At 32.8% G+C, this 15,890-nt stretch overlaps 1 protein-coding gene across 1 annotated transcript; it reads left to right on the top strand.

The window, feature by feature from the left end:
• The first annotated feature begins 3,087 nt into the window (after nt 1-3,087).
• On the top strand, nt 3,088-15,670 carry LOC118045274 (probable terpene synthase 6). Its single transcript, XM_073406967.1, has 9 exons — nt 3,088-3,259; nt 3,349-3,554; nt 5,621-5,692; nt 13,096-13,369; nt 13,649-14,021; nt 14,105-14,323; nt 14,437-14,578; nt 14,709-14,957; nt 15,263-15,670. The coding sequence occupies exons 1-9, from the start codon at nt 3,088-3,090 to the stop codon at nt 15,560-15,562; spliced, it is 2,007 nt and encodes a 668-aa protein (XP_073263068.1). The 3' UTR covers nt 15,563-15,670.
• Nucleotides 15,671-15,890: the final 220 nt, after the last annotated feature.

Here is a 15,890-nt window from a genome sequence, read left to right as displayed (position 1 = left end):
TCGAAAAGATAGAATGTAAACCACATGTTTATAAATAGGTGGGGGGTATGAATCATAGACTTAGAAATCAATCAATTTTTGTTTTTGTCATTGGGATTGATTGATTTGAATTAGAGGCTTCATTAGTGTAATGTATACTTGTGTATGTATATATATGTATTTGAATGTAAGTGACATGCATGAAATAGCAGATAAGGCAGAATTATATTTGAATTATATATATGTATTTGAATGTAAGTGACATGCATGAAATATGAAATTTTTATTTTATTAGGATAAAAAACCTAACTATTCTAATATTTATATATAAAAAAAACTACTTTTTTAATATCGATAATATATCTTACATATAAGTTTATAATCTTAGATACTAAAAGAAAACAAAATATTTGTTTTGGTATTTTTTAAAATATAGACCTAGTTCTTATAACTTTAATAAATTGGTTATTAAAACTTAAAATGCATGCTATCACATATTTGTTTTTGGAATTTGTTTATATGAAAATATAATATGATTTTTGTATCTTTGAAAGACTCGGTCGTATACATTAAAACAAGACTTATATATATATATTTGCAACATTTCAGGATTATAAAAAAAAAGTAATTTATCAGGGAAAAAAAGCAGTCACAATCCAAATGCATGTAAAATGTGGAACCCTGTTAAGAAAAGTTAGCTTATAGATGGCCATGATCAAAACTTTTGATTGAGTGGAATTATAAATAAGAATATTGAACCTTATACAGTGTTTAGCAATAATCTTGAATATGATTTTCGAACAGATAGAATGTAAACCACATGTTTATAAATAGGTGGGGGGTATGAATCATAGACTTAGAAATCAATCAATTTTTGTTTTTGTCATTGGGATTGATTGATTTGAATGTTTGGCATGTTTAAATATCTGCCATATTTTTTCCTATGAGAACATTTGGCATGTTTAAATATCTGCCATATTTTTTTATTGATAAATGTTTTGATTAGATTGTCTTGCAAAGTGATATTCATGAATATAATAATTGATGAACATAATTTTGCAAGTGATATTGATCCGTATAACAAGTGAAGAACATAATTCTTGGAGATTAGCACGCAAGGTAGCAAGCATAATCTTTAAAATAATTATATTCACTTCGAATTTTACCATGACAAAGATAGCTAAAACAATTAGACTACAAGATAAACAGAGTCGATAAATAATTTAAAAAAAATGTTGGAAGAGTATTGATGCTTCTTGCTATATGTGTGCGGCGTCAAGGCAATTTGTCCATTCCTTCTATTTGGTCAGTGCAGTACAATCCTCCTCCCTTTTCCTTTCTTTCTTTCTCTGTTTTCCTCTGTTTCTGCGTTCTCTCGTCCTATGTTTCTCTCCCTTTTCTATTTTTCTCCTCTGTCTCTGTCTCTCTCTTTTTTCTTTGTCTGTTTTGTTCGTTTTCTTCCCTTGATCTCTCGGTTTGAGTCTCTCTCTTTTCTTAACTCTCGCTGTCCCTCTCTCTTTCGTCTATTTTCTAATGTACATTAAAAAGGTGAGGAAATTTCTTTTATAAAGACCTCTAGTAATTTGTTCGTAGGCGGCTTCCCTGTTAAGAAAACTTAGCTTATAGATGGCCATGATCAAAACTTTTGATTGAGTAGAATTATAAATAAGATTGAACCTTGTACAGTGTTTGGCAATAATCTTGAATATGATTTTCGGAAAGATAGAATGTAAACCACATGTTTATATATAGGTGGGGGGTATGAATCATAGACTTAGAAATCGATCAATTTTTGTTTTTGTCATTGGGATTGATTGATTTGAATTAGAGGCTTCATTAGTGTAATGTATATATATGTATTTGAATGTAAGTGACATGCATGAAATAGCAGATAAGGCAGAATTATATTCGAATTATAGTAAAAAAAAAAATAATTAAAATCTTTTGGTCCTCGTATAGTAAAAATTAAAAATCTAGTATTTATGATACCTTTTGTAATTCACTTCATAATTACTCTTAATCGTGTAATGGATTATTACTTTTTTTTTAATATATATATATATGCTAGTAATATAATAAGCTATTAAATTACAATATTTCATTTATTATAATTTTCAAAATAACTCAAAAAAACATAAAAATATAATGGATTATATTTACATTACATTGCATTGCATTACATATTATAAAACATATCGTTATAAATTTTATTTTATGAAATTTTATTATATGTAATTGCTTAGTGGGTTTGCTCAACTTTATTTATTTATTTATTTATTTTGTAGTAAGGTTGTTTGGAAAAAGTAATGTTTAAGTAGGAACCAAAATTAATTTGGTTCAATTCATGTATGTTTAAGTAGGAACCAAAAGTAATGTAGTAAGTGTCGCACCCCAAAAAAAATCTAGCGCGCGACATCGGCTGGCGATTTTTCTCATTTGTTGCGTTTGCTTGAATCGGTTCGTTAGGAGTCGCCACCTAGTAATTCATTGAGGGCTACTAGGAAACCTGATGTACTGGTCTTGTCAGAGATCGCGGGTAAGGACTGGTTGTGGTTAGGGAAGGTATTAGCACCCCTAACACACCCTACCTGAGGTAAGTTGCTTTGTGTTCTGATGTAATTTGAAAATTTAAAATATTAATTAAATTCTAAAGCTTGAATAAATCAGTTATTAAATCCCCAAATATATGTAAAAACTTGTTCTTACATTTTCATGGAAAATTTTATTTGTCCTTGAGATATTTAACCATATTTAAGAAAATTTAAAGTATTAATTAAATTCTAAGGCTTGAATAAATCAGTTATTAAATCTCCGAATATATGTAAAAAAACTTGTTCTTACATTTTCGTGGAAAATACAACTTGATTTTATTTGTCCTTAAGATATTTAACCATATTTAAATTAACAATTAATTCTTTTTGTCTTTTTTTATTTTTTATAATTCAATGTCATAAGAAAAAAAAATACAAACACACACAATTTTTTTATTATTTATTTTTCTTTTCTTTTCCATCACATTTATACAATACAAATTCAAAACATCAAAATAAAAATTACATTAATTAATTTAAAATTTACAAAAAACAGCCCCAACACAATCTGGAATTTATGGGGCACCACCGGAACAGTGTTGGAAACATATTCTGGGCAGCTGAACACTGGCGGCGCGTCTTCCCACGCGCCACCGTCACTGCCGATGGAAAACCTGAAAAACAGAGGGGGCTGGAGCGGCTCCTTCTCCTCTTCCTTTCCTCGCCGGCGGTGAAGGTCACCGCCACCTGCAACAAGAGAAAAAACTCACAAACAGCAGTTCGTTTTAATTTTTTTCTTTCCGTTACAGATCTGCTTCTTTGATCTGATTTTTTGCAGATCGGTTCGCCCTTCTTCAGATCAACTTTGCCCCGGGTCAGCCTCTACTTCGGGCGGCGCTGTTGGGGTCGCTGCTGTGGCTTGGGTTCCGTGGTGGCCGGTCCGGCCGCTGGTCTGTGGGGAGGAGAAAAATGGGGAAGAGGGCAGGGGCTGCTGTCGGTTATGGAGAAGAAAGGAAATATCTGAGGATGGGGGGGTGGCGGCCGGTTTGTTTTTGCAAAGGGGCCGTGAGTTGGGGGGATTTGTATTTGCCCAGTGAGAGGCGGCTGGGGAGGCTGCAAATGAGAGGAAAATAGTGAGATGGATGAAGGAGAGGGGCTTGTTTCCCTCGGGTGGCAGGGGAAGAAAAGCCTTTGGCTGGCAAGAGGTGGAGCAGGGAAAAGGTAAAGTAGATAGGAACGGCGGCCTCCCTATGCTCTCCGGTTTGTGTGGGGAAGAACTGGGTTATTCAACAGTGAGGGTTTGCAGTGAGGGAGAAAGTGAGATGGGGGTCTCGGGCGCAAAAAAATCAATCCGGGGAAGGGGCTGTTCGGTTTTGGAGGAGAAGGGAGAGGATTTGTGTGGCTTCGGGGGAGATGACGGGGAGATTGAAAAAAAAGGTTGTGGCCGGTTGAGGGAGAAGAAACAAAAATTCAAAAAGTGAGGGGCTGGCTTGGGTGTGTTGGAAAAATAAGGGAACGGCGCTGGCAAGGGGGGGACGTATGGCTGGCTTCAGAAAAATGCAAGGTTGGGGGCCTGTCTTGGCTTCTGGTTTTGGGAGAAGAAAAGGAGAAAGGAGAAAATTCAACAGGGGCTGGGGATCGTGGGTCTCTGCCCACTGTTCTTGGGACCCGTCGAAAATGGCTCCAACGTCTTCCCCCCTTTTTTGCAAAGCTGGGGATGAGAAGAAATAGGGGCTTTTTTTCTCGTGAGGAGAGCCTCTCTTGGCTGGAAATAAGGAAAAAAAGTCCTGGGTGGTGGATGAGTTCCTAATTTTTAGCCGAAAGAGAGGGATTAAATAATGGTCTTGGGCTAGGGGCAACGGCTAGTTTCGGGTGAAGAGAAAAAAAATTCTTAGGTTGCCTGTTGCTACCCAATTTTTGACCGATGTTTTTGATATATTTTCAAAAAAATCCAAAAAATTGAGAAAAACAAAGAAAATCCAAAAAATATTTTTTTTAATATATTTTCGTCATTTTAGCATTTTCAACGGCGTCTAAAAAAGAATTTAAATTGTTAAAATATTTTCAAACGCGTTCGACTTTTCACGCGTCATTTTTAAAATATTGATTTTCCGCATTTTGAGTCGACGTTGATATTGCTCTTTTTCAAAAAATACAAAAAAAATAAGAAAAATCAAAATTTACAAAAAGAAAGAAGTTGAGGGACCAAGTCGAAAAACCTAGCAATATTTTTGCCTATAAATACCATGCTAAACTGATTTTTAAAAAGGGGGGGGGCAATTTTGAAACTTCAGCAAAAATACAAAAGAAAAAACCCTAAACCTATCTTTTGTTTTCTCCAAACAGCCTACCCAAAGGAGCCGCCCCGCCCCCGGTTTGAAATTTTTTGAACCTCCAGCCGTTGCTCCTTCTCGCCCAAGGCCCCTTCCCCTCTCGTTTTTTTTAATTTTTTTTTTTCTTCTCTTCAACCGGAGCCAAAAATCACAGCCCCCAGCCGGTTTGAATTTTTTCTCAGCCACCCGAACACCCCCATCTCCACAAACCCTTCACCATCGCCGGCCTACATCGTTTCTTCTCCCTTCCCCAGCCAAGGTCAGAAAAACAAAGCTGGCCGCTTCCCCCCCCTACTGGATTTTTGGATTTTTCCTTCCCCACAACAGCTGCCCGAAACATCACAGCCTTCGTCTCTATCCCGTCGGACCCATCAACACTGAAGCACCTCTCTCGGCAGCATCTTCTTCTTTGATCCACTCAGCAGCGACCCACAGCCTCAGCAGCGGCGCCCCCTCCAACACCGAACGGAGGCCCAGCAGCGGCGTCTCCTCATCCCATCGGCGCCGTCCACTCCATCAACCACAGCAGCGCCGCCTTCAACTAGCCACTGATCCCTCGTCGCCCTCTGCAAACCGCCGATCTGCCCTCCACGACAGTCTCCATCTCGGCGGCACTCCTCTCAGCCATCAACATCCATGGACAACAATCGCCAGATCTGTCACTGGAAGAAGGGAAGAACGACAAACTATAACTGAAAAAAAGAAGACCGAAACAGATCTGAAGGAAAGAAAGAAATAAAATCAACTGCCTTTTGTGCGTTTTTCTCCTCTTTGCAGGTGGCGGCGATTCTCACCGCTGGAAGGGAATGGAGGAAGAGAAGAAGCCGAGACAGACCCACATGGTTTCTGGTATTTTTTCGGCGGCGCGTGAACCCACGCGCCGCCAGTGGCGCGTGGGGAGACGCGCCGCCACTGTCCAGCTGCCCAGAAGATGCTCCCAGCACTGTTCCAGCGGGTTGCAGGAGTCCTTCCCTGCAATTTCTAGAATTTTAGGGACATGTTTTTGTAAATTTTAAATTATGTAATGTAATTTTTATTTATTTATTTTGAATTTCAATTTGAATTTTGTATTTGTATTTTGTATGGTGGATGTAATAATAAAAAAAAAAGAACAAAAAAAAAAGGAAAGGAAAAGAAAAGAAAAGAAATATAGTGAACGTGAATGTGTTTGTTTGTATTTGTTTTATGAATTTGTTATTTTATTTATTTATTTATTTATTTTTTAGGATGAAATTGCAAATATATTAAAGAAGAATTTAATATTTTGATCGGATCACGGTTAAGAATTATTAACTTATACGTAAGTGATATTTCTAATTTCTGATGAAAAGACAATTATTAAAACTTCTTTAACACGTCAAAACCACGAAGCAGCTTACCTCAGGTAGGGTGTGTTAGGGGTGCTAATACCTTCCCTAACCACAACCAGTCCTTTACCCGCGAATCTTTGACAAGACCAGTACATCCGGTTTCCTAGTAGCCCGAAATCAATTACTAGGTGGCGACTCCCACAAATCAAATTCAGCAAAACATCACAAACGAGAAAAATCGTCAGCCGATGCCGCGCGCTGATTTTTTTTTGGGGTGCGACATTGCCCTTTCTTCCAAAATTCAAAATTCCATATACATAGGCAAAAATATTGTTTCGGCCTCAAAATTGGTCCCTTAATTTTCTTTTTTTGTAAAATTTGATTTTTCTTGTTTTTTTGTATTTTTTTGAAAACGAGCAATATCAACGTCGACTCAAATACGGAAAATCAATTATTTTAAAAATGACGCGTGAAAAGTCGAACGCGTTCGAAAGACCCTTAAAAATTTAAAAAAAAATTTAGACGACGTTGAAAATGCTAAAATGACAAAAATATATTAAAAAACATATTTTTTGGATTTTCTTTGTTTTTCTCTATTTTTGGATTTTTTTTTGAAAATATATCAAAAACATGGGTCAAAAATTTGATAGCAACAGTAAGGATGTTCCATCTTATTGATAATCATTTCTAAATTAAAATCATGAAAGTGACCTGAAGGGTTCATATTGACTTGGTAATGCTTTAGTCTTATCACAGTTTTTGTAATTAGATATCTGCGTAATTATTCTAAATCATGTAATGGTTTAGTACTTAATCTTTATATATATATAATGCTTGTAATTTAATGAGTCATTAAATTAAAAATTTTCATTATATTATAATTTTAAAAATTACATAGCAAAAATTAGAAATATAATGGACCATCACATTACATTCCATTATATCTGATATCATTTACAATAAGGCTAAATTATATAAAAAAAATTAAATCAATCTTTTATTCTTTTTATGATTTTTTGAAAATGTTTTGATGACTTTTCAAAAACATGTGATTTTAATTATTTTTATAGTTAGTTTTAGATTTTAATTATTTTTCTTAGTTAGTGTTTTTATTCTTTTTTAAGTAGGAATTTACCTATATATCAATAGTTGATGTTTTATTTTTTTCATTAAAATTATGAATTCAAAAACCATTGAGATATATCAAAAATTTCTTTACTTCTATATAGTTTGAGGCTGTAATTTTAGGGTTAAGAATTCTAATTCTATCTTTTCACTTAACATTGTGTCAATTCTCATATAAAATGTAACGTGAAAGGGATTGAGAAAAATATAAAGAAGAAAATTATCATGATTGGATTTTCGAATCCATGACTGATACATAACCAAGGTTCCCTTTCAAGGTTCCATATTTATGTAAACCCAAACTCACATACGAATTTATTGTTTAAATAATTCAATCAGAGTTCAATGCAACAGTAAATTAACTTCATAATATAATTTGATATATCTTAATACAAATTCATAGTTGTGGAGTATTAACTAAATATAAAAAAGTATAAATTACAACTAAAAAAGCAGATTCTGAAGGTCCAATAAAAGTTATCTACGAACAAGCTATAAGCTTGAAAAGATAAATAATGAAAATATGGCTTCAACAACTCATTGAGTAGATAACGTTCAATATACATACATGAGGTAGTGACTCAAAAAGAACTTACAACCTATTTAATACAATTAACTAAGGGTTTATTCCATAACCCTAAATGTTTTTGAGCTAATTAGTCATTTTTCTCAAAAACCAAAGAATTAAACGATTTTTTTGAAATTTAATTCATAAAAAAATAATAACACTTGATAATAATTCACCAAATAACCCTCAATTATTCATTAAACCAATCTGAAAAAGCTAACATTACATCTAGGGACCAATTTCAAATTTTACCATATTTTTAGGGGCAAATTGGAGGACCAAACTAAAAATATCATAAATTCATAACCATACTAGAATTTTCCCCATAATTCATCCTCAGTTCTGTCCAGAATCTCAAATTATGCTCTAGGGACCATTCTGGAATTTTTTAGCAGATTTTTAGGGTCAAATTTATAATTTTGTTAAATTGGAGGACCAAACTAAAAATATCATAAATTCATAGCTATACTAGAATTTTGTCCATAATTAATCCACAATCCTGTCCAGAATCTCAAATTATTCTCCAGGGACCAATCTGTAATTTGCTTTCAAAGTTCGGGGATTGAACTATAATTTTCACAAATTGAGGAACCAAATTAAAATTTTATAATCTTCAATCTCAAACCCAAATTTTTTCACAGAACACCTAATAATATATCAAAATTTCTAACTCAAATTCATCATTTAAACAAATCCTAACTCAAAATCATTATTTTTACCTAAAATCTTCCAAAATCAACTAATTAACTCAATACCCATAACAATCAACCCATAATATTCAAATCAATTCATCAATCAAACCCAAAACAAAATCTCTAAAACTCTAAACTTCAACAAAACATAAAATTAAAGCTAAAGAAAACACATTTATACATATCAAAGCGTAAATCTTACATTTTAAATTTATTTTCTCTAACTCTCTTCTCCTTCCTTTATTTTTCCCTATTTTCTCATCTTCTTTCCCTTTTCTTATCTCCTGCCGGCCCTCACTCTGAATTTTCAGATCCCTCTTTCTTTCTAAGCTTTTTTTTTTTTTTTTATAATAATACTCTTTATTCATTTATACCTACTTTTAAGCCTTTAAGATTTTATTACCTTTTCCTATTCTCTTTTATTTTCAAAACACCACAAAAATAACATAAATTTATATCAAATACTGTACAAAGAGCTTTGAAGTTTCGAAACGAATACAAGTGTCTTTTATCTTTTGTAATATTGAAACAGAGTTGGTTGGGTAATACGGGAAATTGACCGTAGTTCTACTCTCTTTCATATGTGTTCTCTTTTCTCTCTCCCTCTCTTTTTGGTGTTTTATTTTTAATATTTTCGTACTTCTAATGATTTATTATTCTTTTAATCACACTTAAACAATATTTATAACATATTTTTGTTTTGACGAGTGGAAATGGGAAAGTGATTTTACTTACATATTTATATTTCCATACTTATTCCCTCTTCTCTCTCCCCCTCTCTTTTGCACTTTTTTTTTTTTAATATTTACATCTAATGATTTATTATTTTTCTTTTAAAACACACTTGAAAAGTTCAAGTCGTGACACAAATGTTTTACTTGTGATTGGTATTTGAAATTAAGGTTGAATTTTTTTATATTTGTCACACCCGACATCGCGGCGGTCTTAAAACTCTTTTAAATCTTTGGAAAGAACGGATTTCTGGCATCCTGTTCTTTAATGGGAATATTCTTGTTTAAGGAGTCGCTACCTAGTATTATGGCCACTAGAAACCTTAACTGGTCAACAGAGATTCTATGGTTCGGGATTGGTTACGTAAAAGGAAAGATATTATCACCCTTTAAACGTCCTGCTCAAGGTAGGCTGCATTGCTAGTTTTGTCTTAAATTGCTAAATGTTTATTAGTTTTTGCTATGATAATTTGCTTATAATATTCCTGACTCTGGCGCCAGTGAATATTCAACTACGGATACTTCCAACTCTGGCATTGGTAAATATCATGTAGCTATAAAATAAATTAGATCAATATTTTTTATTCCCGACTCTAGTGCTAGTGAATAAATAAATAAAAATAAATTTATTTTTACGCATGCACATATTTTTTATTTTTCTAGCTAAATAAAATAAAGTACCACGAATAAAAATAATATAAATTTAAACCGGTATTTTTTTTATTCCTGACTCTGGCGTCAGTGAATAAACCAATAAATTTACATTATTTTTATTCATGCATACACATTTTTTTATTTTTTATTTTTTCTACCTTTTTTATTTTTCTGTTTTTTTAGATGGAAGTAAAAAAAAAAACATTGCATGACATATTTGCATTTAATAGTAATAGTCCACAGATTGAGCACATCTATAAAAAATACAAACACAAAGAACAAAAAAATAAAACAAAGTGCGAGGGGCTCACAAACAAATCAACGAAGGCCCCAAATATTTTTAGAATTTTTTACTATCAAAAAATGTATGCAACAGTAACGAATTAATTATTTTAGCAAGCAAGGAAGGAAACTTACCTAGGCGTGCGACTGCTGGAGGCGAAGTCGAGTGAGACTAGGCTAAAAAAAAAAAGTTAAAGGGGGTGGCAGCTAGTGTAGGGTTCGCCGCCCCTTCCTTTTTTATGTTTCTCTCTTTTAGGGTTTCTGGTAATGACCTTCTCTGGGGTCTCTTCTTTTAGGGTTTCTCCTCCCCTTCCATCCTCCTTTTGCATAGACTGGGATCAATATTTATAGTGCAAGAGTCCCATCGCTTGTAAGAAGTAAAGTCTCAATCAAACTCATTCTCTTTTTTGAAGTTCGAATTAGAATCGAATTCGAAATCAAACAACTATCATTATCTTGAAGGTAAGGATTATCTTGAAGATAACGATTATTTCGAAAGTAAGGATTATCTCAAAGATAAGGATAGAATGGAAAAAACACATTATAGTCCTTAATTTTCACGCAAGTTGACAAATCACACTTTTCATTGAAATAAGTCTCTGATATTTTAATTTTACATTTTAAACTCTGTAAAAATTAAATTAAAAGCCAATGGGCCAAAATTGGGTCATGACAATATTTATGAATTGTTTTAATATGTTAATATCAAAAATAAATTTTATAAAATAAAAAAAATATATTATTTTAATATATATTTTTTAAAAATATATTTTAAAAAACAAACACTACTATATTTAAAAACACCATTTTAGCATCAAAATCACGTCCATGTTTTTTAATTAAGGAGTTCAATAAGAAAAGGTATATTACAAAACGTCATGCTATTTCCCTATAAAAATAGCCTTCCTTTGATGAAGATTTAGGTCCTCGAGCATCAAAGTACTAATCTCGAGCATTTGTCTCTATTTCATTCAAGAAAATGGAAACCCAAGCACATTTAACAGCTAACACCAATCAACAAAACAATTCTAGTCGATGGACATATTTCCCACCAAGCTTGTGGGGTTAGCTTCGCTTCATTTTAGATAAATTACAGTAAAATATATATAAGTCATTGTTCACTCAATACTATAAATACAGTTCTTTAACTATTTGAAAAGTTTTTATTTTTTTCTATTTTACAAAAAACTAAACAAATTCTTAGATTATTTTTAGAACAATATTTTGTTTTACCATCTAATAAAACAAAAGACTTTTGGTGTCTCTATATATATATTAGTTGTAAATATATATTTGCTTTAAATTCAATATTAGCTAGTTTGAGGACAAATAATACTTTCATGGTATTGAATCTTCATATTACAAACTCACACAATCAAAACAAATTCTCCCAACAATTTCATTTTTTTATACATATCCTTTCTCAATACTAATATTTTGGAAAAGAAATATAAATCCAAAAACTCAATTTACTAAAAAAAAGTTCAGAAATCATTTAATATAAACAATAATTTTTATACTCACTTTTATTTATTTGCAGTCCCTATTATGTTATATTTCAAGACCGGCCACTTTTATATGGATCTACTGTATGAATAAAAAAAGTATTTGGTTATTGTTATAAAATAAAAGAGATGAAAATAATAAATATATAAATATATTTGGTTATAGAGATGAAATTAAAGAGTTAGTAATGAATGTGTTTCGGATACCATTTTAAAATGAATTTCTGTATTTTTTATAATTTTTGTATAGAAATGATATATTTCCACGCAACCCAGATTATCTTGCTACTATGCAATCAAGTCTATTTTGAGGCTAAACTGTCTCAAATCATTTGAAGCCATTTCATGATTGAAGACAAAATTGAACCTTTTTTCTTATGCTTCAATACCAAAATCATTTTTCTTATGTAAAGTCTTGATATTCTATTATAAATAGCCTTGCTTTGATGATTTAGATACTCAACCAGCAATTAAAGAACTGGCCTCTAGTTCATCTAAAAAAAAATGGAAACCCAAGCACATTTAACAGCAAGTAGTAATCGCCAAAACAATTCTCGTCCAGAGGCAAATTTCCCACCAAGCTTGTGGGGTTGTAGCTTCGCTTCATTTTCCTTCCCACAAACGGTAAATTACTTCTCTTCTATATATGTATAGCAGTATTAAAAAAATTTAAGTTTCAAAACTATATGCATGTTATTAGAGCTATTAGATTTGTGGGATCTATCATCCAATTCTGCCCTAAGATTGTAATCTGATGTTTCACAATTTGTTTCTAAATATTTTAATTATATATTACCTGTGTTTTTTTTTAATGATAAAATCATATATATATATATCCTATGTCTCCACTCCTCTCAGGTCAAAGTTGATGTTAAAGTAGTTACACTTTTTTTTTTTTTTGATGACCCTGGATGTCCGGGCCAGCTTACGCGCACCACAACTAATCCCAGGGCCTACTGAACATCCTGCAAGCCCAGTAGGCAGGTAAGGCACCGCGGGGTGACAGGCTGGTACTCTTGAGGTTCGAAACCAGGACTTTTGCAAAGACAAGCCTTGCTGTTGACTAATGGGCTAGACCCTCAAGTGTAAAAAAAAATATTCATCTTTTGATAGAGTAAAAGATGGGCTAGACCCCCAAAAGTAGTTACACTTTTGTCTAGCCGTTGATTGCTTTTATTTTAAACAAAGAATTCATCTTTTGATAGTGTAAAATTCTTTTTTTTTTTTTAAGGATTAAGCATATAGTTTCCAAAACTTTAATAATTATTTTATTAGTTCAGATAAACTAGAGATTAAGTTATAACTAACTCTTTTTTTTGTATGAAGTAATCATTTTAAAATCTAATTAATACGACAGTTGATTATTACTGAATATTTCCCTGCAGGAATTCGAGTCATACAGCCGAAAAGTAGAAGTGTTGAAGGAAAATGTGAAGGACATGCTGATGGCATCCAAAAAGGATACAGTGGAACATATTGAATTCATTAATCAGTTATGTCGGCTTGGTGTGTCATATCATTTTGACGACGAGATTGAAAACAGCCTTAAAGAAATTTTTTATGACCTTCCTAATCTTCTCGAGAAGCATGACTTTGATCTCTACACTGTGTCACTACTATTTCGAGTATTAAGACAGCATGGATTCAAAATACCTTGCGGTGAGCGCATACTTCCACTTTATAGCCTTCCAAACTTTAATTAACATCTCAAAAATTATTTCTTGAACAGTACTTTAAACTCTGCTAAATCTTTCTTTCACAAGAAGTAACACATGGTCAAATTAAGATTATTAAAAAAAAGACTAGAACAGTAAAGTTTTTGTGACTAGCAAAACTTTCGTGAAACTAAATAAATATTCTTTCATAATTCACAAACATCTTTTGAAAATTGGCTAAAATTTGTGTTTTGTGTTTTTTTTTTTTTTTATGAATCATCAGTTGTGTTCGACAAGTTCAAGGACACCAATGAAGAGTTTAAGAAAACAATCATCAACGATGTTAAAGGCATTCTGAGCTTGTATGAAGCTTCATTTTTAAGTGTGCATGGAGAACAGGTACTGGATGAAGCTCTTGTTTTCACAAAGGCAAACCTGGAGTCTTCGGCTACGCAATCAAGCCCACGTCTAGCGGACCATATTAGGAATGCTTTGATCCGGCCCTTTCACAAAGGCGTACCAAGAATAGAGGCTAGAAAATACATCTCTTTCTACGAAGAAGATGAGTCTCGCATTGACACTCTACTCAAGTTTGCCAAGATAGATTTCAATCGAGTTCAGTTACTGCATCGACAAGAGCTATCCATTCTCTCGAGGTAATTTTGTGTTCGAGTTCGAGAGAGACATCAGACTAAGTTTCTATTGGAATTTATTTACTCGGTTGCTATGTGCATTTTAGGTGGTGGAATGATTTAAATTTTGCTGAGGAGCTTCCTTATGCAAGAGATAGAATTGTAGAGATCTATTTCTGGGCAAATGGGATCCATTTCGAGCCTCAGTATGCTTTCTCTCGGATGATGGTCACGAAATATACAAAACTTGTATCACTGGTAGATGATACATATGATGCATATGCATCTTTTGAAGAAATACAGCATTTTACTAATGCAATTGAAAGGTTTGTTTCTTGTTACCTCATAGACTGTCTTTCTCTTCTAAATCTTTCATAAACAAAGAAGTCGATACAAAGATGTTCAGGAAAGGAAATGCAATTTTTTGTCTCAATTTCAGATGCAGCATGAATGCTATTGATCAACTACCTGCCGATTACATGAAAGTTCTTTATAGAGCTCTTCTGAATCTTTTCAACGAAACTGAGAATGATATGGGAAAGCAAGGAAGATCCTATGCCTCATATTATCTGAAGGAGGAAGTATGAACATTTTCCCAGTCTCATGCATTCTTTTAATATTTCTAGCATAATTTATTGTTATTGTATATATATTAATTGAAATATTGCGTATTTTTACCACACAATCTTTGTTTTATTTGTATGCTATTAGTATAAAGAAGTGGTGAGAGGCTACCATGCGGAGGCGGAGTGGGCAGATAAATGCCATGTCCCAACATTCGATGAGTATGTGCGCAATGGATTAGCCACAAGTGCTTATGGGGTAATCATGGCAGCATCCTTCCTTGGAATGGAAGAAGTTGCAGGAGGGGAGGAGTATGAATGGCTAAAAAGTAATCCAAAAATTATTAAAGCTGGAAAGATGATCGGTCGTCTGATGAATGATATTGTGGGCCACGAGGTACGATGTCTGAATTCTTAAAAATAAAAATTACTAGATACATCGAGAATTGTATTCTCATATCTTATATAAGCAAGGAACCAATTTTGAAAATTATTTACAAATTTTATCTTTCAAGTGAAAACGTATTAGTTCAACTTATGATATACTTAATAACTTACAAGATTTTTCAATTATTTCGTGCATCAAAAAAATTGAACCAAGGTTCAACCCATGACTTTCTTTCTTATCAATATTTTTGTGTGTAGAAATTTTCATGTTAAGTTTATTTTCTAAAAACTATAACATCGTTTATATATTTGAAGGATGAACAAAAGAGAGGAGACTGCGCATCCGGTGTTGAATGCTACATGAAACAATATGATGCATCGGAGAAGAAAGCAATTGAAGAGATACAAAAGATGGACGTTAATGCGTGGAAGGATATCAATGAAGATTGCATGAGGCCAACAAATGCTCCAATGCTTCTCCTTCAACATTTTGTTAATCTTATTCGAGTTACAGATGTTAGTTATGGGAATGATGACGATGCCTTCACAATTCCATCAAGTTTAAAAGATTATGTCACTTTATTATATATTGAGCAAGTGCCTATGTATGAATAATGGTGTAGAATTCGTACTTTGAGCTCATGGTGGAACTCTCTATGAATGTTGTCGAATGTATTGTAATAAAACGAGCAGTGACTCGTGGATATTATATGTGCTATTGGATCTGGTGTGTATTTTGGTATGTATTGAATTTGATAGTTGAGTTTGAATTTTATTGAAAACATTTAAACTTTGCATGCAGAGGTGCATGGTCTATTCTTAATTTATATATTATTCTTATATTTTTTATATATATTTTATGTAGGATCGGTGATTCTAACACTCTTTCTCACTTGTAACCTATCTTTTAAGGTTTATCTAATAGATCAAGCTTTAAGATCTT

This window comes from Populus alba, chromosome 19 (genome assembly GCF_005239225.2).
Source record: "Populus alba chromosome 19, ASM523922v2, whole genome shotgun sequence".
Taxonomy (NCBI): domain Eukaryota; kingdom Viridiplantae; phylum Streptophyta; class Magnoliopsida; order Malpighiales; family Salicaceae; genus Populus; species Populus alba.
This window is presented reverse-complemented; position numbering and strand designations above follow the sequence as displayed.

Excerpts from the sequence above, each read along its gene's own strand:
- LOC118045274 (XM_073406967.1), top strand. The coding sequence starts at position 3,088 with ATGGGGCACCACCGGAACAGTGTTGGAAACATATTCTGGGCAGCTGAA. Across the intron at positions 3,555-5,620 it reads GGATGGGGGGGTGGCGGCCG|GTGGCGGCGATTCTCACCGC; the intron begins GTTTGTTTTTGC and ends TCCTCTTTGCAG. Across the intron at positions 13,370-13,648 it reads TGGATTCAAAATACCTTGCG|TTGTGTTCGACAAGTTCAAG; the intron begins GTGAGCGCATAC and ends ATGAATCATCAG.